At 59.1% G+C, this 26,410-nt stretch overlaps 2 protein-coding genes across 5 annotated transcripts; one reads left to right on the forward strand and one right to left on the reverse strand.

Annotated features, from left to right (window-relative positions):
• Positions 1 to 313: 313 nt before the first annotated feature.
• Positions 314 to 6,840, reverse strand: RPS10 (ribosomal protein S10). 2 transcript variants are annotated; one of them, XM_049831756.1, is made up of 6 exons: positions 6,764 to 6,840; positions 5,523 to 5,672; positions 4,881 to 5,052; positions 1,423 to 1,500; positions 971 to 1,026; positions 314 to 402 (listed from the first exon to the last, which is right to left on the reverse strand). In XM_049831756.1, the coding sequence occupies exons 2-6, from the start codon at positions 5,670 to 5,672 to the stop codon at positions 361 to 363; spliced, it is 498 nt and encodes a 165-aa protein (XP_049687713.1). In that variant the 5' UTR covers positions 6,764 to 6,840; the 3' UTR covers positions 314 to 360. The 2 variants fall into 2 exon arrangements, with proteins under 2 accessions (XP_049687713.1, XP_049687712.1); XM_049831755.1 differs by lacking the exon at positions 6,764 to 6,840 and adding an exon at positions 6,027 to 6,364.
• Positions 6,841 to 8,132: 1,292 nt separating this feature from the next.
• Positions 8,133 to 26,117, forward strand: PACSIN1 (protein kinase C and casein kinase substrate in neurons 1). 3 transcript variants are annotated; one of them, XM_049831726.1, is made up of 10 exons: positions 8,133 to 8,384; positions 20,912 to 21,044; positions 21,451 to 21,607; positions 21,753 to 21,988; positions 22,148 to 22,303; positions 22,654 to 22,829; positions 23,154 to 23,274; positions 23,358 to 23,482; positions 23,799 to 23,992; positions 24,348 to 26,117. In XM_049831726.1, exons 2-10 carry the CDS (start codon positions 20,982 to 20,984, stop codon positions 24,455 to 24,457), a joined length of 1,338 nt encoding a protein of 445 aa, XP_049687683.1. In that variant the 5' UTR covers positions 8,133 to 8,384; positions 20,912 to 20,981; the 3' UTR covers positions 24,458 to 26,117. The 3 variants fall into 3 exon arrangements, with proteins under 3 accessions (XP_049687683.1, XP_049687685.1, XP_049687684.1); XM_049831728.1 differs by lacking the exon at positions 8,133 to 8,384 and adding an exon at positions 14,357 to 14,455; XM_049831727.1 differs by lacking the exon at positions 8,133 to 8,384 and adding an exon at positions 20,442 to 20,660.
• Positions 26,118 to 26,410: the final 293 nt, after the last annotated feature.

The following is a 26,410-nucleotide window of genomic DNA, read 5'->3' on the forward strand; positions in this document are numbered from 1 at the left end:
TCAGCCCAGCTTTACTGCATTACTGGGAATTACTAGAAATTAGTGTTTTCCTGGGCAGAGAAGAAAAACTGCCTCCAGCACTTCTGCACTGCCATGAACCAATGCTCCTCATTCCTCCATAAGAATCACCTCTACACATTAGCGAAACCCTATGTCACCAACAACCAAACCTACAAAGTTCCTCTTCTACAACCTGTTTTCTAATCACAAGTTACTCCACTACTGCTGTTACACATGCCAAAGATTTGAGTCACCTCTGCTACGTGAGCTCTAGATTTATGCACTTAAAAATGACACAATGATGCAACCCAGGTGGCATTTTCACCTATTTTATTATACACAAAACATGAGCAGGAAGTTCTACTGAGGAGGCTGACCACGTCCACGACCAAATCCACCTCTCTGCAACAGAAAAGGAAGAGCATTAGAAGTCACCGTATTAAGCAAGTGACAGCAGCAAATACACAGCAGCAAGAACCACCAACATCATAAAAGAGCTAGCCTTCTTTCCCCAACTTTGCATTACTTTGGTAAGCACCCCCTGCTCCAAGCATAGCCTAACTCTGATCTGTTTTGAGACTAGCCACCTGACACAGGTTAACCAGATGAGTGATACCAAGAACAAAATCAACCCACCCTAGCCAGCTCTGTGGATCAGGTCTAAAGCTCTTCTATTTCTGACGTATAAAATCATGCATTCCCTCCAGAGAGCTCAGCTTGCTTCTCAAATGTGTCACTAGCTTCCCATCACAGCAACAAGGCTATCACGTAGTTTCCCCAACAGGAATGCAGTGAGCTGGGCGTAAGGGGTAACAGTCACCAGCCTCTGTTACACAGTCAGAGCCAAATACCTAACCCCAGCTGGCATACCTGAGAAGCACCACACTGAAGAGCATGCAGATATGACCTATCCGCTTTTTCCTAATCAAACCCTCAATAAAGGCAGCAAATCTCGTACGCAAATACTCACAAACTGGAATTCAGTGGCTGCTCCAGCACCAGCCTCAGCCTTCTTGTCAGCGCCAGCTGAAGAGAGAGAATAATGAGTTACTAACCAAAGAATCTACTCCCCAAGTACAGCGCACTCCTGCTTGGAATCAAAGGTTTACAATCAAAGATGACTAAAACTGAGGCAAAATACAGCAAAGTGAAATAGCCATTACTGAGACTGTTGGAAAGTTACTGAACCAATGCCAGAGAAAATCCCACAGTCCAGCTTGACAAGATTCAAGAAAAGAATCATATCCATCAGCAGATACAGATGAACTCTATTGCTTAAATACCTCAGCTACGCCAAGAGTCTAATTTTCCCCTTTTCTTCTTGAAAGGAGGCCAATGCTGAAGACAATTCTCCCAAAGAGATAAACTGCACAAAGAGCAAGGTTGGCCTGATATTCATACAGCAACATGACAGACACTCACGTGGAACGGCACTGCGTCTGTATGTATCCCTGTCAGCTTCTCCCCGAGTAAGACGTGCGGGGCGTTCACCTTCCAGACCTGAAAGTGAAAAAAGCAACATCAAATACATTGCTTACCCAGGGCACAAACAACTCATTCCATGGGTGACCCTGCATCTCAAGGCAGAAAAGAGCCCTCCAGTTAAGCATTGCATCTACCAGCAGAGCTGCACCTTAGACAGCTCAGCGTATATAAACCCGAACAAAAAAGTGTTACAAGGAAAACATCACTTTAAGGGTGAAATCTGCTTAAGTGCACCAGCTTGTGCTTGGGTTGAAGTTAAATAACGTGAAAAATGGATTTACAGCATCATCTCAACAGTCTCCTGGCCTTCAGCAGAGCCAAAAATCAACAATAATAAAAAAATCAGAAATACAGGGAATCCGTCATGTCCGACAAGCTTGTTCGTAGCTAAGTCACAAACTGCATAACACGCTGATCCCAATCTAAAATACAGCTACGCTATCAGTATCACAAATCCTCCACAATGGAATAGATTAATAAAATTAAGAGCAGATTATCTATGTAACAGCAGATTAGTATCAGACAGAACACCTGCAGGAAAGAAACAGATGTGGTGGAACTGCCAGCCTTTGCACCACTCTTACGGGGTTCGCCCTGAGCATCAAAGACGAAATATGCTCCCACAGCACCAGGCCAAGGTCTTCATGCCCAGGCAGTAAGACACATTTAAGGGAAGTTGCTGCCTGATGCACCACACTGTACTACTAGCAGTCTCAAGCATGCTGCAGGAAAACACGAATCACGCACTTCTACAGGCTTGATTTATACTACAGGCACTAGTCTTCTCATACAAAAAACAGTTCTTACAATAGATGCTTTTATTACAAACAGAAACACTACCCACTGATGTGCAAACAGATTAACTTATCCTACAAGTGCTACTATCTCCTTCCCATCTGTCAGGTTAAACCATTATATCCTCTGGCCAACGTTTTATTTTTTTCAGACTTTATATCTGTCCAGCCTTAATTTCTAACAGTTCAATTACATCTGTAACAGAGACACAAACTTCAAATATCAAATACACAGTAGTCCAAAACCTGCTTTAGACTAACTGTTCCAGCTTTTGTATCAAGCCTTACTTGAGAGTCAGTAGCACTGCACAAAAGTACCAGAAAAGGCACCAAAACCCCAAGAGGTCAAGCAAGACACATAAGCTTGGGATTCTGCACCACCATCCACACACACCTCTGCAACTCCTAGTCTGCTGCAGCCTAAGGCAGGTAAACCACAGAAAAACAGCACAGAAACTGACAATTTGTGCAGCCCTACCAGCTAACCCTGCCAAGGTGCGGACTGAATGAGGTCACTGGCACTGCACTGAAAAGGGCTGTGATGCTGCAAAGTGAAGCTATCTCACCGCAGAAACCCTGAACAGATTTTAGCCAGGAACTGTAAGCCCCACCCTCCCATTACATATGCAGTTTCTTCAGCTTGCTGGATAAACACAGCATCTAAAGAATAAATTTGATAACATCCAATGCTACTCAGAGATCAAGGAAACCATCATCTTCCTAGTTTCAATGCAATTCTTTCCTTTGAAGCAGATGATGCTACAGTTTTGTTAGGCTAAAAAACAAGTTGCAGGAGATGCAGGTGAACTCCTTGGCACCCCACAGCTGCCGTCCCCAGTCCTTGGGGATGGGATATGATGCAGCTCACAAGCAGAAGAGTGGACTCCTACCATCTACCAGAAAGAGCTTTGTCATGCAGGACTCCTCCTTCACAGAGCAAGATCTGGTTTAAGGGCAGGACAACATCTGTAACATTATTCTTGGTAAACACAAGAGGCAACTCCACACAAGGCAGAAGACCCACCATGTCCTGCCTTGAGGGAGAAGAAACCATTTCTTGCCCTGAGAGACCAGGCAATACTGTTCTGCCGACCACAGCTGCAGTAACTTTCTCCCTTCTAAGTTTCCAGAAGTTTTTATCTCCCCAAAGATCTTCTGGGCAATTCTACAATCTGCATTCTGCACTGTGGTGTTTCTTCTCTATTACTAGACCAGAAACCAGGAAAATCAAGCAGAAGGGATTTTGCAGAGCATTTCCAAATACATACAAGCAACATAACCATCCTTCTCATTCTGAATTATTAGCTTGGAACACAGTAACCTTTTCAGAACTGAACCAAGGGGCATGGTGGCTTCAGCACATTCACCTCAGGTTTATTTATACTGCACTATTATATGACTTTGCTCACCACAAAGGCTATCAAAATGGTTCACAAGACATTCACAGGCCAACTCCAAGCACCCACAAGGAAAAAGCGTAGCTTCTGCCTTGTGTGGACTAGAAAGGCAGGTCTGCAACCCAAACTTCATTATTTAACATTGCTATTTGCAACCAGAGAATAATGCCTTCTGGAAATACGTTTCAGCCATCTGCAGGTGGGTCTATAAGACATATTGCAGGGAGGCACCTGTGCAGAGGCAGCTGTGGGCAATCTGAGAGGTCAGCATCAGCAGCACATATGTTTGCATGACCAGTATCTCCTTCACTTTGGATTATGAAAAACCCACCAAGAAAAAAATCAGAATAATGAGCCCAACATACCACACATATTTGTTGTAAATCTTTATAAAAGCGAAGGCAGCTTTAATAATCTGACTTGCTTAACAGCGTGTTAAGTGTATGTGATAAAGCCAGAACTGTGGTTATCCAACTTGACTGCAGGTACCACAGTTGAACCCCCATGTGAAGCACAGCCAGCACCCAAGCTTACCTTTTGCTTTTAGTCATCAAATCCTGTGCCTGCATGCTACACCCAAACTCGAGTTTGCTCCCTATCTCAGCAATCCTAGCCAAGGCCACTCAACTTCCATTCAACAACCTCCCAGGTAGTTGTTCTAAGGATAACTCAGCCAGAGACAAGGTTCTCTGTACCTGCTGGACTAGACCAGCACCATCTTCCTGAGGAAGAACTGCAGCAGGCTCTTCCCAAAAGACAAGAACAGTTTTTGAAAAGCCCCGGCAGCTACAGACATCCTCCATCTCAGACCTCAGCCATGTCTGGGCACCAACTGGTACCTCGATCCACAGCATGCGGTTTCAGCGTGCCTGCCCTCAGCAATTCCAGGCACCTGCATTACCAGAGAAAGCCAAGTCCCACACTGAAAGCGTTTCTCCCAGTCAGTCTTTCTTTAGCCCTCTGCAACTTTTCAGTAGGCCAGCAGCCATCAAACTAGCGCCAAATACAAAAGCAATAAACCTACACACATCTCCTTGATCTACTCCTGTTTATACCTCCAAAAAATCACAGCAACTCACATCAGTCCGTGCCGGAAGCTGGCATTCATCTGACTGTCCACTACACCTGCACTGTCTTAACACGCTTAACTTCGTGCCCTGCTTCTTCTTGCTGACTCGGCCGTCACCTCTCAACCACCGCTTACCTTTGGGCCGTGGTCTGCCAGTCTCTGGGCGGCTCCGGCGCAAGGTTGCGGGGACGATCTCGGGGGGGAGGTGAAGGTAATCGCGCAGGTACTGGATGCCCTCATTGGTCAGATACCAGTAGAAATGCCTCCACGCAAACTGCTCTTTCACATAACCACGGGATTTCAGAGACTAGAGAGAGAACTCTCAATTATTTCATGTATGATCCTTATCATCACTCAACATCTCTGATCAGTACCCTCACCAGATGCTTTTATGAACACAAGAGCTTAACTGGGGTTATGGGGGGAATAGAAATTTAGGAACAGATAAACGTTCACATGCACAGGACAAAATTACAGCATCATTCCCATTCTGTGAGAAAATACAAGGCTACTCCACACAGAGGTATCACAGCTTCAAAAATTGAGCTAGAGACATGGATCCACAAAAGAATAACCTGCTACAGTCTGTGGGGAACAATAACTCAAAGAGGAAATAGCAAAAATCAGGAAAATGGGAAAATAACTGTAACACAAAAGAAATGGCAAATGCAAGGCAACGTTTATTTGATAATGGCTGACGATGTTTATTCATAAGCACACAACAATCTCATGTGCCCAGACCCCACCTGGCTGGCAGCCCGGCCCTCGCCTCCATACCTGCATGGCTTTCATGACGTGGAGGTTGGGCACGTTCTTGTCAACGAGCTCGGGGTGCTTCGGCATGTGGACATCTTTCTTGGCCACCATCACTCCCTCCTTAAAAAGGAGTTCGTAGATGGCAATTCGGTTCTTCTTGGGCATCAACATCTAAACAAGAGATAAGTGGCAGATGGTAAATACAGGTGATTTAAAATAGATGCATTCAGGAGTCTACCAAAGTAATAAAATAACAACAGTGCTGGTTTGTACAAAAAGCCTAACACATAAGTTACACCCCCCAGGTTCCTGTCTCCCAGAAGAACTTTCTGAACTACTTTTCAACACCTGAGCTGCTGGGCATCCCTTCCCATTCCTTTCCTGTGAAGGAAAAGTAAGCAATCCATACTTTTGATCATTAACTCACATCACCATAGTAAAGACTGTAAACTAGCTGATGTCAGTGAAAACAAGAAACAAGGGTTGACACAGGCAGGGCAGAGACACAGCTCAGTGTAAAGGCACCTTTCGGCTCTACCACCAGTGCCAGGGGCCTTAGGACACTTGTACTACTGTTGTTAATGCACACTTGACTCAGAAGCCGAGGAAGCCTCTTGCACTCCCTCCTCAGAGCTGGGAGCTGATCCTGGCAGCACAGGACCGCGCCCGAGGCCCATAAGCCCGCACCAGAACCGCGCTGCTGCCATCGCACCCCAACGAGGGAACGCTCGACTCCGGGTGATGCTTCCCGACATGTCGGGCCCGGGAGCGGGACTCTCTGGCCCGAGCAGCAAGGAACCGCAGAGCTCCTGGTACTCGGGGCACTACAGCACGCATGAAGCTGCTGAGCGGTTGGGCACCCTCGCCAGCCGTAGCCCCGCGCCAGCCCCGAACAGGGCAGATCCCGCGGCCGGTCCAGGACCTCCACCACGGGAGCCTCTCGGAGTGGAATGCCCCGGTCTCACCGGTGGGACCTGAAGGGAACTTCCCCTACAGCCTGCGGGGGGGAGCCTGGGGCAGCCGCTCCACCCCAGGGCCCTCCAGCCCGAGCCCTGGCCCCCCGGTAACGGGACCTCCCCGCGGCCTAGTGACCGCCGGTCCCTCCCGCCCCGCAAACTCGGGCCTAGATCCCCCCCATCCCGGAAATCCCCCCGCGGGGGGCCGGGCGAGGGCTCCCCACGACTGCCAAGCAGCGGCCCCCAGGACGTCGCCCCGGGATGGCGCCGATACGAGACCGATACGGGCCCAGAGCGCGGCCTCACCGTGGCGGCGGCGGCGGGCCCAAGAGCGGAAAGGAGTGCGCACGCGTCGCGCTGCCGCTTCCGGCCTCCCGAAGGCCCCCCCTCCTTGCTGTCGTGGGTGGCCGCGGCGCTGCCTGAGCGGGAAGCGAAGGTCCCCTCCAGCCTGACCGTGGGGGTGCCCGTTGCGGTGCCTGATGGGAAATGTCACCGCCACCTCGGGCGGCGCCAGCGGCGTCCCCGGCCCCGAGACCCCCCACGTCTCCCCCCAGTGCCGCCCCTCCGCGTCCCAGCCACAGACGTGCCCCTCCACGTCCCCACTCGTGACATCCCTTCCATGTCCCCACTCGTGTCACCCCTTACACGTCCCCACTCGTGTCAGACACCCCCCCCCACTCGTGTCATGCCCCCACCCCAGCGTGGCCATGGGGACCGACACCCGCGCTAACCCCGACAACCCCCCCCCATTTTGGAGGGAAAGGGGCTCTGTGGGTGGGTGGGGAGCCCAGGCCTGTGTCCATGCTGGGGCACGAGTGACATCCCCACACGGCCCGAGCAATGGCCGGGCTGTCCCCAGCCGTGGGACACTTTCTGATCCTACCCCGGGAGGTACCAGGGTGAAGACACCCCCCCCCTCAGTTCCCCCAAGCATGGTTTCCTTCCTCCCTGCCCCAGGCACCGGCGGCCATTTTGGGTGGGGGGTCCCACTCCCCTGCTTTGACGCCGGGAGAGTGGCAGGGAGCCCGGGACCACCGGTGCCCGGTGCTCTGCCGTGGCATCCCAGCCGTCACCGCAGCCCGTCCCGCCGGCAGCGCCCTTTGGAGCTGGGCTGTAAAGCCCTGGCTGGGGTCCCGGGGGAGACACGTCCCCCACCCCCGGGCTGCTCCCCGCCGGGCTCACACACCCGAGCAAAGGGCTCAGCATTCACTGGAGGCACACAAAGTCCTCTTTGCGCCCCAAAACGCCTGGCCAGGAGATGGGGGGGACACCACCTGCAGCCCCCCTGCCTGCAGCCCCTCCAGACTGGTTTGGGGGGGGGGGGTGCGGTGGTCCCGGGCAGGGTGCAATGGGGGGGACTGGAGCTGTGTTCCCGTAGGGCCACCCTGTGCAATGTCCCCCCCAGAGACCAGGGCTGCTCCTGCCCTTTTTGGAGGTTTGAATGCTCCAAGAGCGACAGAAGCTGGCTCCCGCGGCCAGCGGAGGGGAGACGTCCCCCGCAAACACCCTGGACCCAGGGGGGCTTTGCCACATGGCACCCCCCGACCCCCTTCTCGATGGGGAGAGGGGAGAGGAAGGGAGGCTGCGAGCAAACGCTTGTAGGGGAAGGGAAGAGAAGAGCAGGAGGGGACGAAAGCGCACGGAGGAGGACGGGGAGGCTGGGGACCCCCCACCACCGCCGCCAGCCAGGCCACGCGGGGCTCCCGGCTTATTCCCATCCGTCTCCGCAGTCGTGTGTTTTCACCTTGTGCGGCCAAGGAGTCGTTACGCCGGGACGGCGATTGGTTGGCTAAAAATGCCTCCCTAATCTCCGTGCTGATCTTTACCCCCCTCCTCCCCATCTGCCGTGACCTTCCAGCCGATGTGCAGAGCCAGCCCCGGCGAGAGGCAGCCAGCCCCGCTCCGCCAGCGTCCCCACGTCCCAAAGGTACCGCCGTGCGGCTCCCGGCAGATTTGGGGCTGACCTGGCTCCCGGCGAGGCGGGAGGTTGGCGTGGGTGGGTTGGCTGGGGCTTGCCGCCGCGAGGGTTGCCAGCATACGGCAGGTGACGGTGGCGATGTCCCCAGGTGGCAGATGGGATGCTCGAGGCTCGGTGCGCCGTGACAGTGCCGTCACCCCCAGTCCCCTCCGGTGGTCCCTGGCTGGTGGTGGGTTTCAAATGGGGGTCGTCCTCCCCCCCACCGTGCCGGTGGTTGCTTGCTGGGAAATGAAACCCACGTTGGCAGAGCAGCTCCCTGACCCATTTTAAACAATTTCCAACTTCTGCCAGATTGTGCTGAGTGGGGCTCGCCATCTGCCTTGGGTTCCCCCCCCCCCCCAGTTTCGGGTTCACCTGTTTTTCCCGGCCTTGCGGCGTCTCTGGCAGGGTGGGAAGGCAGTCTGGGTCCCGCAGGTCACTGCCCAGCTGCCTGCACCTCCTGGGGGAGCTGGGGTCTGGTGTAAAATGGCAGCAAGGCGCAGGGCTCTGGCAGGGGTCTGAGCAGGGGTCTGGGCAGGGGTCTGGCAGAGGGCAGGTCTTAGGGGGGCTCACGAGATGTGACACCGTAGGGCTGGTGGGATGCAGCTGCACCAACCAGCCCTTGCACGGCCCCGCTCTGCACGCTGTGCTTATTGCCCCCATAGCAAACTCAGGCACCCACTGCACCCAGGGTGCCCGGGGGGCTTCCATGGGGGGGGCTGCTGGCCCCACAGGCTGACCGCAGGGCCAGGGATGCACCAGGGCCACGCTTGCCCTGCCATGCTGGGGGCTGGCACCGCTGCTCTCAGCTCTGGGTGCGGGGTCCCTCCAGCCCCCCGTGGATGCACAAGGGAGGGCTGGGACCCCAGCTGGGACAGCCTGTGGCCGGGGGGGCTGGCAGCAATTGTGCTTGTCTTTCCCCCCCTGCCACCTCCCTGAGACATGTTTGGCAACATCTTACCCGGCAAGAAACACAGGCTCCTGCTCCAAGCCCTGCGGCCGAAGGGGTTCAGCCCCTGCCCAGCTCCCCGGGTGCTCTAGAGCTGAGTTCATGGCAGAGCCCCCCATGGAGCTCCCTAATCCCGTCAGCCGCAGGCCCAGGCACCGCGATGCCCGAGCAGCTGGCAGGGAGCTGAGGCTCTGCAAGGCAGCTTAGGCTGAGCCCAGGCACTGCCGGGGGGTTCTGCCTTCCCAGCTGCAGGCAGGGGCCAGTGCTTGCCCCCCCCCTCCTAGCCCACATTTGCCCCCAGGGTGTGAGCTCGGAAGGCACATGAGGCAATAGAACTGTGATTTTGGGGTTGCGCTAGGTTGAGCAGGGTGGTCGGAGGGACCACTGCCTGCCCTGGGAAGCCGGAGGGAGCAGCGGGGGTCCCTGCAGGGTGCACAGGGCTGGGGGAGGCTCGCACCCACCCGGGGGTTGTGCCTGTGCGTTTTGGGCGTTTCAGGCTGCCCGGGCAGAGCTGGAGGCTGGTGCAGCCCTAGGGCAGGAGGGGCTGATGGATGCAGCACATCCCAAGGCACCTGGAGCTGCTTGATGCCATGCTGGGGCTTTAATACCATTTTATCACCTTGTTTCTTCCTCTCTGGGAGAGGAGGAATGGAGCTGGGGGGAGGACAGCCCCCCCCCCCCCCCCCGCCCTGTCCAGGGCAGCCCCTGGGATGCTGCAACAATTGCAGCAACTCCCAGGAGAAATGCATCTCCCAGCTTGTCCTACGGAGCAGGAGAGCTGTCCTTGCCCGCCTCATCCTGCCGCACTGCCCACCTCTGCCTACCTCTCCTCTTTGCTGCTCTTGCGCCTGCCTTGGAAATGGCAAAGCAAGCACTTTGCTAAACGGATTAGAGCTTCCCCAGCAGCCTCTTGGGCTGCTCCTGCTTCTCTCGGCCCCCGCACCACCTTCCCCAGGCAAACCCGATCCCTAAGCCAAATATTTGGGGCAAGGCCATCGCCACAGCACTGCTGTACCGGCCGGGGGACTGCACCGCTGGCCCCAGACAAGGACTCGGTGCCACACTGTGGCTCCCACCATGCCTGACCCCAAAACCCCGGCTGAAGCCCTGAGGGTCCTTCCTACCTCCCAGGATTTTGTGTTCCTATTGCAGGAGCCCAGAGAAAACTGGGGAATTCATCAGCCACTGGCTCGGCCACTGCTGAAGGTGCTGACCCTGCCCCGGGGTCTGCACCGATCCATGACCACCCCGTGGCTGGCGCTGGCCCCCTCCTCTCCCACCTCTCCCCAGGGTGTGCGGCTGCCGAAGGGGCTGCAGCAGGACGGGAGCTGGATTTAACTGTAAAAGGATTGAGGAAGGCAAGCCCGGGCAGCTGTCAAGCATCGATTAGTGACGTGCACAGGGGCAGGGCGAGAAAGGGAAGAGAACATCAGCGCCGGCAAAGTGCGTCTGCACTGGGGCCACGTCCTGCAGCGAGCCAGAGCCTGGGTTGGCTCCATGTGGGATCCCCCTTGCTGGAAATCCCATGTCCCCAACTTGCTGGTCCCCCTGGCTGTGCTGGGAGGCAATGCTGCCAGGGCCGTGACGGAGCTGGGATGGAGCTGGGCTCCGCCGGCACAGTTTGGCCGGAGGAGGAGACCTCTGCGAGCGGCTCTGCTCAGGGACAGACTTTGTCCCCGCAGGGCAGCCAGCCCGGCTGGTGTTTGTGCAACACCTTGAAGGCAAACACAGGACCCTGCCGTGTTTCTGCAGATGAGTTTTGGAGAAGGAGAGGCCACATCCAGCCAGCAGCTTTTCGGAGGGGCCGAGATGGCATCTGTCTGCCCTCGGCATGGCACAGCATGGGGGGGGGAAGGAGGCAGCGAGGCCCCAGCACTGCCATCACTGTGGCCATGGGCAATACGTATGGGGTCCTCCCAGGCAGCTGCCTGCACCAAGCTCCACGCAGTTCCCCAGGAAAAATGCAGCCTTTATGTCCTGTCCCTGGCCCCTTCCTCGGAAGGGCTCGGAGGATGCCCCCAGGGCCCGTTATGAGCAGACAAGAAGGGGATTGTTTTGGTGGGAGCTGGGTTTCTGGCAGCACCTGCCCCGCGCCAGGGCCCTCCACAATGGCTGCCTTTCTACGTAACTGCTGCAGAGCGGCCAATTATCCTCTGCTGCTAATTAGAGATGCAAAATAGCCCTGCACTTGCATTCTCCCAGCAAGCCTGAGAGGGCTCCTGGGACCGGCAGCACATCCGCGGCGGGAGCACAGCCTGGGCATGGGGCAAGCACAGGGGCACTGGTCCCATCCGGCTCCACAAGCTCCAGCTCAGGCTCCTCTCTGCTCCCAGCATCAAGTGGGAAGGAGCAGCAGGAGGCCAGGAATGGGCTCGGGAAGAGCAGGATGCCAGGATCCCTCTCTGCCCTCATACCCAATCAGCCTGCCCTGGAGCACCCATGGGCTGGGGGCTCTCCCAGTGCTCCCAGTACCAGCCAGCTCAGCAGAGAGCACCATAACAGGGGGCTCTGCCATGATTTAGAAAATGCATTTTCCTTTCCTTGCTAGGGAGGCAGATGGGAGCAGGCCACGCTTGAAAATCCCCCCCTTATTCATGCAAAGGCTGGCACTCGTGGCTGGGTGATGGGCAGAGCGGCTGATAGCTAGTGGCATTTCTCTCCTCTCCTGCCCGCACTCGCTGCACAGGCAGGCTGCTGGCAGCCGCGATAGCACGGTGTGGGCTAATTTGCTTTTCTTCTCAGTTTGCTGTGGTGCTCGAAGAGCCATAATTTCAGAGCGGCAAGTGGCCCAATAAATCAGGGCTTATTTCCTGCCAATACTGGCTGCTGCTTCCCACAAGGAAACTCATTTTACAGGAGGGGAAATTTCTTACCACGGGAAATAGTAAGCAGTGGGATGGCGAGAGCCAGAGAAAAGTTTGTTGTGGCCAAATTTTTGGTGAAGGAACCGGCTGACACTCATTGCGGGAGCCTTGTGCTGTGGAGTCAAGGCTCCTGCCTGCTACCAGCACCGAGCAGCCTGAGCTGCCAGGGAAGGAGACATGGGTCAGTCCTATCTGCACGGACCACATCTGCCACAAAGCTGGTGGCCATAGGCTGTTAGCACTGGGAACGCCCCCCAAGTCATTGAGGTTCCCCCCTCCCCGGTCACCCTCCCGCAGAGCGTTTGTCACCCAGTGCTTAATGCCAAGAGCATTTGCTCCTCTGCAGCGTGGATGCCGTCAGGGCAGAAGGCAGCCGGGACAACCCGGTGGCGCCTGCAGCGACCCTGCGCTGAGAACTGCCAACTCGTTGCATGCAAGGATAATGCCCAGTTAAACAGCACCCTCCAGTTCCTCGCCCTGAAACACCAACAGGCAAAGTTCCCCCAGCACCTGCAGGAACCGCAGTCCATCCCCGCTCCTATGTCACGATTGGGGAGCATTAGATCGCTTGGGTCTCGCACGCCGCTGCCAGCTGCAGCCGGGCATGAAATATTTCGGGGGGCCTTTCTGTCTGGCCATGAGGTGGGAAGACACGCTTGGATGGCACGAAGCTGGAAGGAGCCGGAAGGTGGGCAGGATGGAGAGCCCCACGGAGCTTCATTAAGCAGTCGAAGGTGCTCATTAGGGGAAAGCTGAGCCGGTGTCGGAGGCCAGCAGAGCCTCCCGGGACCGGGTCGCATTCTCCGGGCAACTCGATCCCGGCGGCAGCGGCCCGACAGCCTCATTACTGCAGGTTCTGCGGGCGGCTTCGGTTACTCGGCTGGAAGCGCTCATCTCCTGCTGGCTTTTAATTTCCCTGACATCACCCGTGAGCTGGGGGAAATGCAGGCGCGCTGCATTCGGGCGGTTGAGGGGGGACAGCCTATCGCCACCCCCACCTGCATCCTCTGGGCTCCCCGACAGCCCCGGCCGGCGGCTCCAGCCCGGGACCCGCATCTTGTGACGAGCTCTGGTGACCCTGGGCACAAACCCCCGGGCTCTGGAGGAGGCAGATGGCAGTGGGGAGGGAGCTGCCCTGCTCCCTGGCCTCAAAGAAGCCTTAGGGGGGTGCAGCTCCCGTCACCCCCTTTCCCAGCCCCGCTTTCCCCAGCCCTACCAGGTGGGAAGGACTGTTTCTGCTTCTCCCGCCAGCCTGTTCCCAGCTGGCACATTTGGCAAGGAGGCGGCACCGGCTGCCTCTCTGAAGGCATTTTGGGGTGTTTGTTTTTGCAAAAGCTGCGGCTCAGCCCTAAAAACCTCCTTGCAGCCCCTTCCCAGGACCCACGGAGGTGGCAGAGCACCCGGGGGAGGAGAGGAGAGATCACATTGCTCCGTCCCGTCCTGTGCAGGAGGGACAAGGACCCAAGAAGCAGCAGGATGAGGACCCCCTGGGTACCCCCACTCACCTCCCCAAAGACCCTCCCCAGCAGCACAGCCCGGGGTGGGGGGGAAGGATCTCGTTCGTGGCCCTAACGAAGCCCCGCAGCTACAAACAGCGTTGCTGGGGCCGGACACCCCCCACGCACCCACCCGCAGACCCCTGGCACCCACCGCCTCCCCCAGCCCCCTGCCGCAGCACCCCATGCAGCGGGGTAGCCCCTGTCCCCTGGGTGCTGAGCACCCACCTGGCACCGGGGACAAGGTGACTGGGGACCGTGCCTTGGGTGAGGGTCTCAGTGTGGCCCCGGGGGGGGACAGCAGCGGGGGGGGGGGGGGTGGTGTGAAGCTGGCAGCAATGTAGCACCCTTGGGTGGGTGCAGACCCGGGGGGGCAGCAGGCCAAGGCGGCGGGGTGGGGGGGGGAGGGATATGGGGGGGGGTGTCCATCCCCTGGAGAGGATTTTTGCAACCTTTGCAGGCAGAAGCTCCATCCCCCCCCCCCCCCCCCCCATGGTTGCCACGGCAACGGGCGGCTGCAGGCAGGGCGCGTTCCCGCGGCCGTGCGCGCCGCCGCTGCTGCACGGCTGGTGCGGAGCGCAGCGCAGCGCAGCGCAGCGCAGCGCAACCCCCCCCCCCCCCCCCAAAAAAAAAAAAAAAAAAAAAAACCAAACCAAACAAACCCACCCCCGTTCCGGGGTTCCCGTGGCCGGGTCCCGTTCCCCCCCCCCTCCCCGCCCCCGCCCGACCCAGGTAAGCGCTAACCCCTGCGGGGGCTTTGCTGGGGGTAACCTGGGAAGGGAGAGTTGGTGCCCGGGTCCTTTGTGGGGATGGGGGTTTTGGGGGGGGACGACGACTTTTGCGCGGGTGGGGATGGAGGGTGGGATGCCTGGGTGCCTTGTGGGGATGGGGGGTGGGCGCGGGGGGGATGTTGTGCAAGGAGCGGGCAGTACGGCGTGGGTTTGCATCCCTCCCCCTTCCCCAAGCCACGGGCAGGACACAGTGTCCCCCGATCCATTCTGCAAGCCAGGGAGGCCGGGGGGGATATGACCTTCACCCCCCGAGTGCGTCCGATGGGGTGCCGGGGCAAGGGACACCCCCTCTGCGACGCTGCCATGCTCCCGGGTTTGTGCCTCAGTTTCCCCGACTGCAAATGGTGGGGGGGACTTGTGCGGTCCATGTCATCTCTGTCCCCCTGCCCAAATGAGCGCCTCACCCCATCACTGAAGCCCCTCCTTTTGCCGTTGTCCCCCCAGCTTCCCCCTTGCTCTCCCCCCCCCCCCCCCCGAGCTTTCCTACCCCCTCTCTGAGCCCCCTCCGGCTCCAAGTCTCCTTCCCTCACCACCGACAGCTAAAATCGGGCTGTCCCTCCACATCACCCTGCTCCCGGCAGCCCCATTCACCTCCTGTCACCGCCAGCCCCGGGTCTGTCCTGCCAAGGTACAGGGGACAGGACCCCCTCCCCGTGCCAGCGCGTGATGCTCTGGTTTCCCCCCTCCCTGATGCGGAAGCGAGGGGATGGCACCGCCGTATCCTCCACCACCGTTGTTTGCTACTTCTCGGTTTAATTGCAAACCTCATATTTGGATTTCTGCCTAAACCCCGCTCCTGGGACCACAAAAATCCCTGCTCGAGAGTCCGAGCATCCTTGTTTACAGCGGCAAGCTAAGGCGGCAGGCTGAGGAAAGCTGCAGAGCTGGAAGGCAAGTCGAAACCCCACAAGCTGAGGCTCAGCCCCATCTCCCTTCCCCAGGCCTGAGCACATGCATGGGGTTGAACAATCCTGCTTCTGCACCTCGCCATGGTGCCTGTCCACACTCCTCGCACATCTGCTGTACCCGAGCTGGGCTGCGAGGTCCCCTGGAGAGAAAGACTTGCGTTACCTGCAAATGGCACGCATATTTCCAGAAATCTTTGCACAAGGCTTGTAAAATCCCTAGGAGACTTTGATGGGTGTCCTGCGCTCTGAGCAGGGTAACTTTGGGGAGCACGGAGGAAGGTGAAGGGTTTCTGCAGAGCGCGCACAACGTGCAAAGCTGTTTGTTGCCAGGGCTTGGAGCAGACGCATCTCTCCTGGCTACCGCAACCCAGCAGCACCTATGGCACGTGGCCCCCAGCCCAGCCAGCAAGGTGGGCATCCTCCTGTCCGCACATGGGACACGTGGCTCCCGGTAACATTCCTGGATCATTGAACCTACTTTGCAAACGCTCCAGTTTTGGGGAACCTGCAAGCCCTGATCTGCCAGGGTCCAGCAAGTCCCTGTTGCAGCCAGACCCCCCCAATCCTCAGACCCCCCCATGCCAATGCAGATGACCCCGGCTGAAACAAGGCGGCTGCCACAAGCGCATCTTGCACAGGATTCACTGGAAAAGTGGCTCCCAGAAGTTTCCCACCGTTACCTACGGGCCACCTCCAGGGACCTGCTGCCCTCGCAGCCACCTCGTGCACCGCTCAAGCAACCGTGTGTACCGGGTCCAAGCCAGCCCCACGGCACTGTCCTGGCCTAAATCCCACAGAGTAGCACCCTCCATATGGGGGACACCCGTCCCCTCCAGTCTGGCCATGGTTCTGGCCACACTTTGGCTGTTTGCCCCAGAGCTGCAACCCTGCTCATGTTGCAGCCAGAGGGGTTTTGCCAGGGGATGCAGGATGGAGCCCTGACATGAGCTTTTTGCAGCCTGCTATGGGTCTGGCGGCTTGGGAAGGGCCCAGGCTCACCTCCCGCCTGGCCTTGGGCTCGGTTTGATAACGAGGGGGGGAGGATGCTTTTTCAGGCCACTCATACCCCTCCAGGCTGCTAAGCGCTGGGGTCGGCTCTGCTCCTGCCTCCTCACCCAGTGCCTGGTGCGGAGCTGCCAGCGTGAATCAGCAGCACCCGCTTAACCGTTTCCTTCCAGAGTCCATGTTGGCTCTGGGGGGGGTGTGGAACAGCTCAGTCATGCCACAGCCAAACGCCTCTGCACCCCCCCTCGCTCCCTGGGCTGCGACCCTCGCCAGCCCCGTGGATTGCACGGACCAGCCCTGTGCCGGTGGGAAACCCACAGCCACCCAGCTGGGTGAAAGCTGAGCTCCTGCAGCTGCAAAGCCTCTGGTGAAGCTCATCAGCATCACCAGCTTTGCCCGAGGACCTGCCATCGTGCCGGGTGGATCTCACCCCCCCCACACTTGGCCATAGCGGGAGCAGCACGTGGGCATGGGTACCCACGGTGGATGCGGTCCTGAGGATGGGTACCGCCGGCGGCCGATGCAGCTGTGTGGCAGCCCCGGAGCTGCTGCTGTGTGGTGAGAGATGCTGCTGCTGGGCTCCCCTGGGCTTCCTCGGCCATTTCTAGTCCATTTGTCTCTGCCACGAGTGGTTTTCATGTGGTGATAGTTGTGGTGCGTCACGGTGGCATTTGGTGCTGCACCCCCCCGACAGACCCTCGACCAGCCTCGTGCTGAGATAAGGGAGAGCAAATGACCTTCCCCGTGGCCAAAAACCTGAGCCCCAGCCTGACTCCCTCTCCCTAAACTCCTGCACTCATCCTCGGCCTTGTGTGCTTACAAAAGGAGCCAAAATGTAGCAAATATTTCACATTGCAGCCCATAGACAGTTTGATTAGACAGGCCAGGTCAGTCCTAGCATTTAATTGCAATAAAACTGGCTCAGACCATTGGGTCCTTTCCAATTGCTGAGCTTCAGCTTTACTGCCGGGAGTCCCCGGGTAACTACAAGGCAACAGCGTGCAGCAAATTACTGTCCCGTCCCCAGCTCACGTGCTTCAGCAAGCAAGGGTCCTCGGTGCCCTCGGCTCGGGTGGCACCGGCCGGGCTGGACCACGGCTCCGTGTCAGGATGCTGCAGGTGCAGAAGGGGTTTCCACCAGGGAAACGTCGTGCGTTGCATCGGTTTGTGCTCGGGTTTGGTGTCTGGGAGCTCCCTGCTTGCCCTGATCCCTGCAGATTGAGCGCAGCTCCCAGCATGGCTTCCCCCTTCCCTGGATGGTTTCACCACTAATTAGTCACTGACTCCCCTCCCAGCCCTGTTAGCGCTCGCACCCCCACAGCAGGGCTGACACCCGGCCCCCTCCCGTTTACCATGAGTGGGAACCTCCTGCCTCGGGGGTCAGGATGGGGACAGGGATGGGGACACAGGCTGGCTCTCTGCTCTCCTTCCCTCCTTGCAGCGCATCTGCCACCATCCTGCCTTTGCAAAGGGCTCTTTGCAGCAGGAGAACCCGCACCGCGAGGGTCTGCAGCCCCTCCTGGTCCCTGGTCCCCACCGGGCTCAGCCGATGTGGAAGGAGGCAGGATGGGGACACGTGCAGGCAGCTGCCTGTTCCTTGTATCGTGTCCCCATCACCTGCTTTTTGGCTGCAGCAGAGGTGCTGGGGCCAAGGCAGCCAAAAAACATGGAGGCAGAGCAACCTGCTGCCTGAACAGAGCCTCCCTGGGGCTGGGGCTGGTGCCTGGCACCTTACCGGGGACCCCAGAGCCCAGGATGGGGCACCCCCATTTGACCGCGCACCCCAAGGCCGCTGTACTGGGGGGTTTGCGCATTTAATGGTGGTGTTACAGCAAAGGCAAAGCTCTGGCAAAGGCAAAGAGAGCAGGGAGAGTCAGTGGCCCAGCTGGCCCCCCCCGGGGTACCCAGCTTGTCCCTCTCGTCCTTCCCGGGCCCTGGGGAGCCGGAGGAGGCAGGGAGGCAGCCAGCACGGATGCTGGAGCAGCGCTGACCCAAAGCTCTGCAGCCCTTCCATGCCCCAGGCACCCAGGCTCTTCTGCCAGGGGCAGGGGACAGCAAAACCGGGCTGCCTCTGCCTGCGTGGGGGGGACAGGGCACTGCCGGCGAGGGCTGCCGGCTGTGGGAGTACGGGCAGCTGCCCGTGCCCGCGGCGTCGGCAGCGCCAGCCCTCTGCATTGCAGCAGCCTCCCGCCTGCATAAGGGTCGGCGGCCGCGTCCCCGGCCCCCGCGGAGGGCAGAGACCCCTCTGCAACACCGGCAGCGGCAGGAGCTGCCCGGTGGGTGAGGCGAGTTGCGGCAGTTCTCAGCGCCAAGTGGGCTGACGGGGAGAGAGAGATGCGGGGGGGGGGGGCCAGCTGCTGTGGGAGCAACCCAAGGGCACGCAGGGGCAGGAGCCAGGACACCCTTCACCGTCGCTCGATGCCAAACGCTTTGCGGCTTCTCTCCGGTGGCTTCGTGGAAACGTAGGGCCGGGGGTAAGGGGGGAGCGAAGCGGAGCCCCTTCGGCCGAGGGTGCCCAAGCGGCAGCACGTGGCTGGGGCTGGCAGCTCGCCACGCCGCGGCTCGGCCGCCGGCACTGCGGGCGCCGGGCATCACCGCCAGCCGCCTTGATGCGAAGCGATGGGCTGCGCCGGCGGGGCCGGGGCGGCGGGCGAGGGGTTGGCACACGCTGTGCTGGCAGCCGGGGCGGCCCAGCGTGGCGGGGGGGCACAGGCTTGTGCGTGGGCGTGCGAGGATGGTCGCGCATGGGGGGTGGTGGTACGTGGCAGGAGAGTGGCACGAAGGCGGCAGCGTTAGCTGGGAAGTGATGCAGAGCCAAAAATAACCCCCAGGGCCGCGGCTGAGACCAGGTAACGGCGAGGAGCAGGAGCTGCGGCAGCCACGTCCCGCAGTGCCCCACGGCCTCGGCTCTGCCGGCTTGGTGGGGACGGCTGGGGACGGCTTACGTGCCCGTGGGTCCCGGAGTACCCCCAGCCACGGGTGTGCTCCCTCCCCAGGGTCCCTGTCCCAGTCCCGGGCTGGGGCTGTCACCCCAAGGGTGCCCTTGCCGTGCCAGCACAGCCTCTGCAACAAAACGAAAAACCAGAGACCAGGGGCACAAGCAAAGACCCCGGCCGCTGAGCGCTGCACCGTGCCCGGGGCTTGCAGGAGGGACGGCCACGCGTGGCACCCTGCGGGCTCGGGGTCCCTCGGGGGTTTGTGCCACCGGGTGCTCTGCCACCGCTGTGGGTGCACTGGGGCAGCTTGTGGGTGTTGGGGTCGGGCACTTTCACGGGTGGGGAGGGTGGTGGGTGCCAGGCAGGCGCGGGCGCCACGTGCTGCCGGCTGCGGGGGGACGGTGCTGGCTGCGCCGCGGTCCCCCATCCATCTGCGTCTCGGCGGCTGAGCGAGGGACAGTCATGCGTTTATTTTTAACTGGCTGGGGAGGGCGGCGGGGATTGGTGCCTCCCTGGTTATATCACTAAATCCCTGCCAGGCCCTGTTAGTTCCAGCACAACGAGCCCTGCGTCGCGCTCTAGTAACTGTTTCGGTCCCCTGTCCTCGTGGGGCCATGCCTTGCCCCAGCCTGTGGGCTCGTCGGGCCCAGCTGTGCACACAGCTGGAGAGCGTGGGCACCCACCAAACTGTTCCCCATGGGTGGGCACCAGGGCACCAGGACCCCACACCCCCCAGCCCTGCCTTCCCACCCCATCACCCTCTCCCAGGTGCAGGGTGGGATGCAGGTCTCCCGCTGCCTGCTCCATCTCCCCGGGTGAAGTGATGGTGCACAGGGACCACGGCCACATCCCACTCCCACAGCCCTTTTGGGGACGTGGCAAGAGGAAACTGGGGCAGTTCATGGCCTCTTTGTCCCCATCCTGGGGCAGATGCCATGTGGGACAGGCTCAGCGCTTTCCTGTGGAAGAACTGTCCAGATCTGGGGCAGGATGGGGATGATGAGGATGCTCACGGCCACTGCGGTCCCCTCTCCATCCCCATCCAATGCCACCCACCAGCCCCCAGCCCCATCCCCAGCTGCGGCTCTCGGCAAAGCGGCAAAGGGTTAAGCCATGCAGTGGGGCCACGTGACTCTCCGGGGATGCCGTTTTTCTGAAGATCAGGACGGATTAGGGTGGAATATTGGGTCGAGAATTTCTTTGGGCAGTGCATCCCCCAACCCTGGTCCTGCCACGGCCTCTCGCCCCACGCCGTGGCTCCCCAGGGTCGCGTGGTGCTGAGCCAGGCCCCTGGCCGGTGAGCTCCCCGCCGTGCTGCTCCCCCCGATTCTCTCTCCCAGCACAGCCACCTTTGGGGGGTTTGGATGGCACCGAGCAAGTGGCGTGTGGCAGGCACTGGAAGGGTCTGTGAGTCCAGAGCTGGAATGGGCATCATCCCCATCCCCGTCCTCTGCAGATGGATGCTTGTCCTGCAGTGCTGTGGGCAGGAGGGATGGGGGTCCCCTGCTCACCCCCCCCCGCCATGACTCCCCCCTCTTCTCCCCTCAGTGCATGAGGCTGGTGTTTGCCCGAGAGTCACCCAGCGCCCGCACTGACGCCCAAGGCAGCGCCGGGAGCCATGTCGGGTTCCTACGACGAGTCGGCAGCGGCTGCGGAGGAAACAACCGACAGCTTCTGGGAGGTGAGTCCCGGCCGCCCTCTCCTCCCGCAGAGCCCCCGCCACTGTCACTGCATCCCAGGGTGTCCCTTGGGCTGGGGGGGGACAGTGCTGCCCTCCCCTCCTGCAGCAAGCCCTACCTCCAGGCATCCCTGCTGCGGTGGCTCCAGTGTTCGAGCCAGCTCTGTTGGAGGTCTCCAACTTGGCTGACCCCTAGGGGCACAGAGTGTTGGAGGGGACCGAAAGGAGTGGGGTTTGAGCAGCCCCAAAGCAACAGTTCCATACCTGCACCCCCAAAGTGCCCAGTGCCTCCCCCATCCCCAGCTGGGGCTGAGCCAGGCAGCCTGGCCACAGCTCCCATGCCTGCTTGTCCTTGTCCCCGTCCCCATCCCCATCCCCATCCCCATCCCCATCCCCATCCTCCTCCCAGGTGGGGAACTACAAGCGCACGGTGAAGCGGATCGACGACGGGCACCGGCTCTGCAATGACCTCATGAACTGCGTGCACGAGCGGGCCAAGATCGAGAAGTCCTACGCCCAGCAGCTCACCGACTGGTCCAAGCGGTGGAGGCAGCTCATTGAGAAAGGTACTGTGGCTTGCCCAGGGGGAGTCCACCCCCCCCAGGACACCTGGGTCCCATGGGTCCCCGTGCACCATCACAACTTCACCTGGTAGAGGTGGCGGGGGTAAGGGCTGTGGAGTGACACTCAGCTGTCCCCTCTGCCCCCCAGGTCCCCAGTACGGCAGCCTGGAGAAGGCATGGGGTGCCATCATGACGGAGGCGGACAAGGTGAGCGAGCTGCACCAGGAGGTGAAGAACAGCCTGCTAAATGACGACTTCGAGAAGGTCAAGAACTGGCAGAAGGATGCCTACCACAAGCAGATCATGGGAGGCTTCAAGGAGGCCAAGGAAGCTGAGGATGGATTCCGGAAAGCCCAGAAGCCCTGGGCCAAGAAGCTCAAGGAGGTGAGAGAAGAAGTGCAGTGTGCCCTGGGACACCCGTGCCATCTCCCAGCTCCAGCTCTGAGTGCCTGGTCCTGGCTGGGAGAGCTGGATGGCACCTCCCTGCAGGCAGAGGGATGCTGTGACTGCTACTCTGATGTCTTTTCTTTCTCCTCTCTGCAGCTGGAGACAGCCAAGAAAGCCTACCACCTGGCATGCAAGGAAGAGAAGCTGGCGATGACCCGGGAAGCCAACAGCAAGGCAGAGCAGTCCAATACCCCCGAGCAGCAGAAGAAGCTCCAGGACAAAGTGGAAAAGTGCAAGCAAGATGTGCAAAAGGTGCGAGCCGCTGCCCTGCTCCAGGCTCACGAGTCATCAGGCAGGGAAAACCAGTGGAAATGGCCACCACACCCCTTTCCCACCCATTCATTCCCATTTCCCATCCCTATGCTCCTGTAGAAGGGTGAGGACTTGCAGGCAGTGCTCAGAGGAGTGTGAGCAGGGCAAAGATTTACCCCTTTTACTGGGGCAAAATTTCTCTGGCAACCAGACTGATTTCACCCATAGAGGCTCTTGCCTCAGTCTGGGCTCCCCACCATGGTGACCCACAAACCATAACCTCTCAGCACCCACAAAGGGCCTCTGAGGTGCTCGAGGTATAACCAAGGTACCCTCCTGCACCTTCACAGACTCAGGAGAAGTACGAGAAGGTGCTGGACGAGCTGAACAAGTGCACCCCGCAGTACATCGAGAGCATGGAGCAGGTCTTTGAGCAGTGCCAGCAGTTCGAGGAGAAGAGGCTCAGCTTCCTCAAGGAAGTGCTGCTGGACATCAAGAGGCACCTGAACCTGGCCGAGAGCAGCAGGTAGGTGCCTCCTGCGCTGGCTGGGCAGAAAGTACCTACGCAAGGTCTCCTCGTGCTGCCTGGAAAGCAAACCAAGCCCTGGAGGGACCGAGTGCTTCCAGGACAACCCATACCCTGCAATACAAGGCAGAGGGGTTTCTGGCCAACGTGATGGTCCCTAAGGGGTACCAGAGCGGCCCGAGGGCTGTGCGGGAGTCTGGTGTCCCCCAGTGCCTTGTAGGAGGTGACATGACCTAGGCATGTCCCCATCCCACCCTGTCCCTGGGGCACCCCACTGGGGTCCACCCCCGCCTGCAGCACCCTGACCCACATCTCTCCTCGCAGCTACGCCAATGTCTACCGGGAGCTGGAGCAGACCATCCGCCTCTCAGATGCGCAGGAAGATCTCCGGTGGTTCCGCAGCACCAGTGGCCCCGGGATGCCCATGAACTGGCCCCAGTTCGAGGTGAGGCTGGGCATCCCAGTTGGGGTGCAGGCAGCCAAGCAGGGCAGCCAGGCGCTCAGGCGCCGGTTGTTCTGTGCTTGCAGGAGTGGAACCCAGACTTGACGCACACGATAACGCGGAAGGAGAAGCAGAAGAAGGGTGAGGGAGTGACCCTGACCAACGCCGGCAGCACGGGAGAGACGGGGGCACCGGCGGGCGAGCGTGGGAGGTGAGAGCCAGCGGGGAGGGGAGATGCCGTGGGAAAGGCACGGCGTTTGCCCATGCAAACATTGCCAGTGCTGTGGGGACACGCAAGGGGACATGGGATGGTCTCAGTGACAGCCGCCACTCTTCTCTGTCCTCCCTCCATGACTTGTTGGATGTGTCATTAGCTGGGAGTCCTGCTCACTGCAGCCCCCAGACCCTTGTAACCTCGGGGAAGCTGCAGCATCATCCCAGATGCCGGCAGCACACGGTGCCTGCCCACCCCCCCAATCCCCCTGCCCGCTCTGACGGCCCCTCTCCCCCTTTCTCCCCCACCCCAGCGTGAGCAGCCACGACCGTGGGCAGACCTACAGCGCCGAGTGGTCCGATGATGAAGGCAGCAACTCCTTCAACACCAGCGAGGCCAATGGCGGCACCAACCCCTTCGACGAGGAGTCGGCGGGGAAGGGCGTGCGGGTGCGGGCTCTGTATGATTACGACGGGCAGGAGCAGGATGAGCTCAGCTTCAAAGCAGGTACCGTCCATCACTGGTGCCAGGTCAGCTGGGGCTCGTCTGCCGGAGCTGCGGGTCCCCCACATTTTGGTGTGAAATCCCTCAAATAATTTCTGAGTTATCCCAGCCCTTCAAAAAGTTGAGCTGGCAGAAAGGGGAAGGCACAAGCTGAGCCCAGACCCAGCTGGGACCAGAGAGACGGTGGGACAGGGCACATGAGGTCTCATGGGTCACCCCTTGCCTTTCTACCCTACAAACCAGCATGCTCAGGATCAGTCCTAGAAAACCCCAGCAGCTCCAGCCAGGGGAGAAACAGGGTGGCAGAAGAAGCTCCAACAGCTGCAATGATATCTCCCCTTTCTGCCTTCCTCTCCAGGTGATGAACTAACCAAACTTGGTGAAGAAGACGAGCAAGGATGGTGCAAAGGGCGCTTGGACAACGGGCAGCTAGGTCTCTACCCCGCCAACTACGTGGAGGCAATCTAAGTCTTGTGGTGTGCTCCTCGTCGCCGTCAGCAGATAAATCCACCCTCTGTTGTCTCCATCTCTCCACCAGCCAACCAGCCATTTTGCCGTCTGGTCCTTCACTCCTCACAGTTAGAGATTCAGACATATTTTCCGACCAAGCTTTTATTTTTTTAAGAGTTGTCTCTGAAGAGTATTTTGCATAGTCGCTTTCTTCTTCTTCTAAGATAACGTGAAGCGAAAGATGACGTTGTCCGTTCGTCTACGTTAGTTGATTTTTTTTCCGAGCGAAAAGCTGATACCTCAAGATCTTAAAGCCCAACCAGTGAGAGCTCCTGATTGGTTGGTTTTTAAAGATACTGAAATCATGAGCCGCCTTCTGATTGGCTGGAACTGTTCCAAAATGCACGGCGCTGAAGCTCCTGGGACCAATCAAATTCACCCCCCAAAAGGCGAGAGGGATTGGAGTCTGACTCCATTTTTTTTTTGGTGTTTCCGCATTGTTCTCCCCGGTTCATCCTCCCTCCCCGAAGGAAGGAGATGAATGTCCCCTCCTGCCCTGCAGCCACCTGGCCCCATCCTTGGGCATGTCCCTGCTCACAGGCAGGGCTGGTGGCAGATTGATGCCCAGGCAAGGTGGGACCAGCCCTACCATGGAGCTTCCTCCTCCTCCTCACGACCAGGCTGTCAACATGTCTGGCGTGGGTGGAGGTTCCCGAGCCGATGGTCCGCATGCGCTACAGGGAGCAGCATCGCCCTTTGCGAGGGCAGTTATCCAGCGCACACCAGATCCAGGGTGAGATGGCCCTAAAATGCTGTTCAGAGAAGGACCCACCCCAGCCTGATGCTGCTGGAAGCACCTTCACGCCCAGCCTGGGATAGCGGGGACCAGTTTGGATGCTGCTGGGGACGGTCCCCATCCAACTCCCTTCCTGAAGAGAGGCAGGAGCAGAGCAGGGGTGGGGGATAAACGACTTCCAGCCTCGCACATTGCCGGCAGGAGCTGCAGCCAGCCGGAGGATGAGGAGAGCTCGGTGCGGGCAGCAGACCCCAGCCTGGGTAGCAAAGCAGCTGCCCGGCAAAGACGGCGAAGAACAAGTTGCACCAAAGCAGGGGAACAGCCACAGGTTTTGCTCTCTGCTTTTCCCCAAGGGGCTCTACCCTTCCTGTGTTTGGGGTCTGCAACCGGCCACAGCGTGGACAGGACCCCCTCAGCACCCATGGGCGCTGCCACCCTACATGGTGACCCCAACCCCTCTGCCCCAGGCACATTTGCCATCCCAAGCTCTTCCCTACAGGTCATCTCTCAATTTTTTCCATACCATCACCCTCAGCAGCATCCATTATATTCCTGCATGGTCCTCCCGCTTGTCTCCTGCTCCCTCCGTGGGTTCGTGAATTTTTTGGCCCCAGGGCTCAAGTGTTCTCGCGGAGGCAGGAGATGCACCATGTGCCGGGCACGGTGGGCAAGTACCACCCGGCCCCGCGTCCCCTGCCAAGTACGCAAACAGGAAAAAAACCACAAAAAAGTCAGAAAAAACCCAACCAACCACCTGTCTCAGCAATGCACCCTGGTTTTTTGTACATTGATTGTGTAATTTAAGAAGTATATATATAATATATATATATATCGTGATTGTATTACCGTGGATACAACAACAAAAAGCAGCAAGCGAAAATAACTGAGCTCTGTAAGCGTCCTTCGGGTCTGGGTCCTCGTTTGCCTCTGTGCGCCGGTCTCACCCCCCCGTGGAGGTGGCTGTTGGGTTACGGACCCCCCTGCCCGGGGTGGGTGCTTCAGACCCCCAACACCCTGGGGAGCCACAGTCGCAGCCGTTGTACCCCCAAAGTAGGGACGGCTCTATTCTGAGACTTTGGGGTGCAGCGGGATGGGGGGCTCGGCTGCATTGCTGGGGTCCTGGGGGACAAAGGGGCTGTGGGAGCGGGGGAGCAGCCACTGACTTTGGGGACTCC

Source organism: Accipiter gentilis, chromosome 29, assembly GCF_929443795.1.
Source record: "Accipiter gentilis chromosome 29, bAccGen1.1, whole genome shotgun sequence".
NCBI classification, from domain to species: Eukaryota; Metazoa; Chordata; class Aves; order Accipitriformes; family Accipitridae; genus Astur; species Astur gentilis.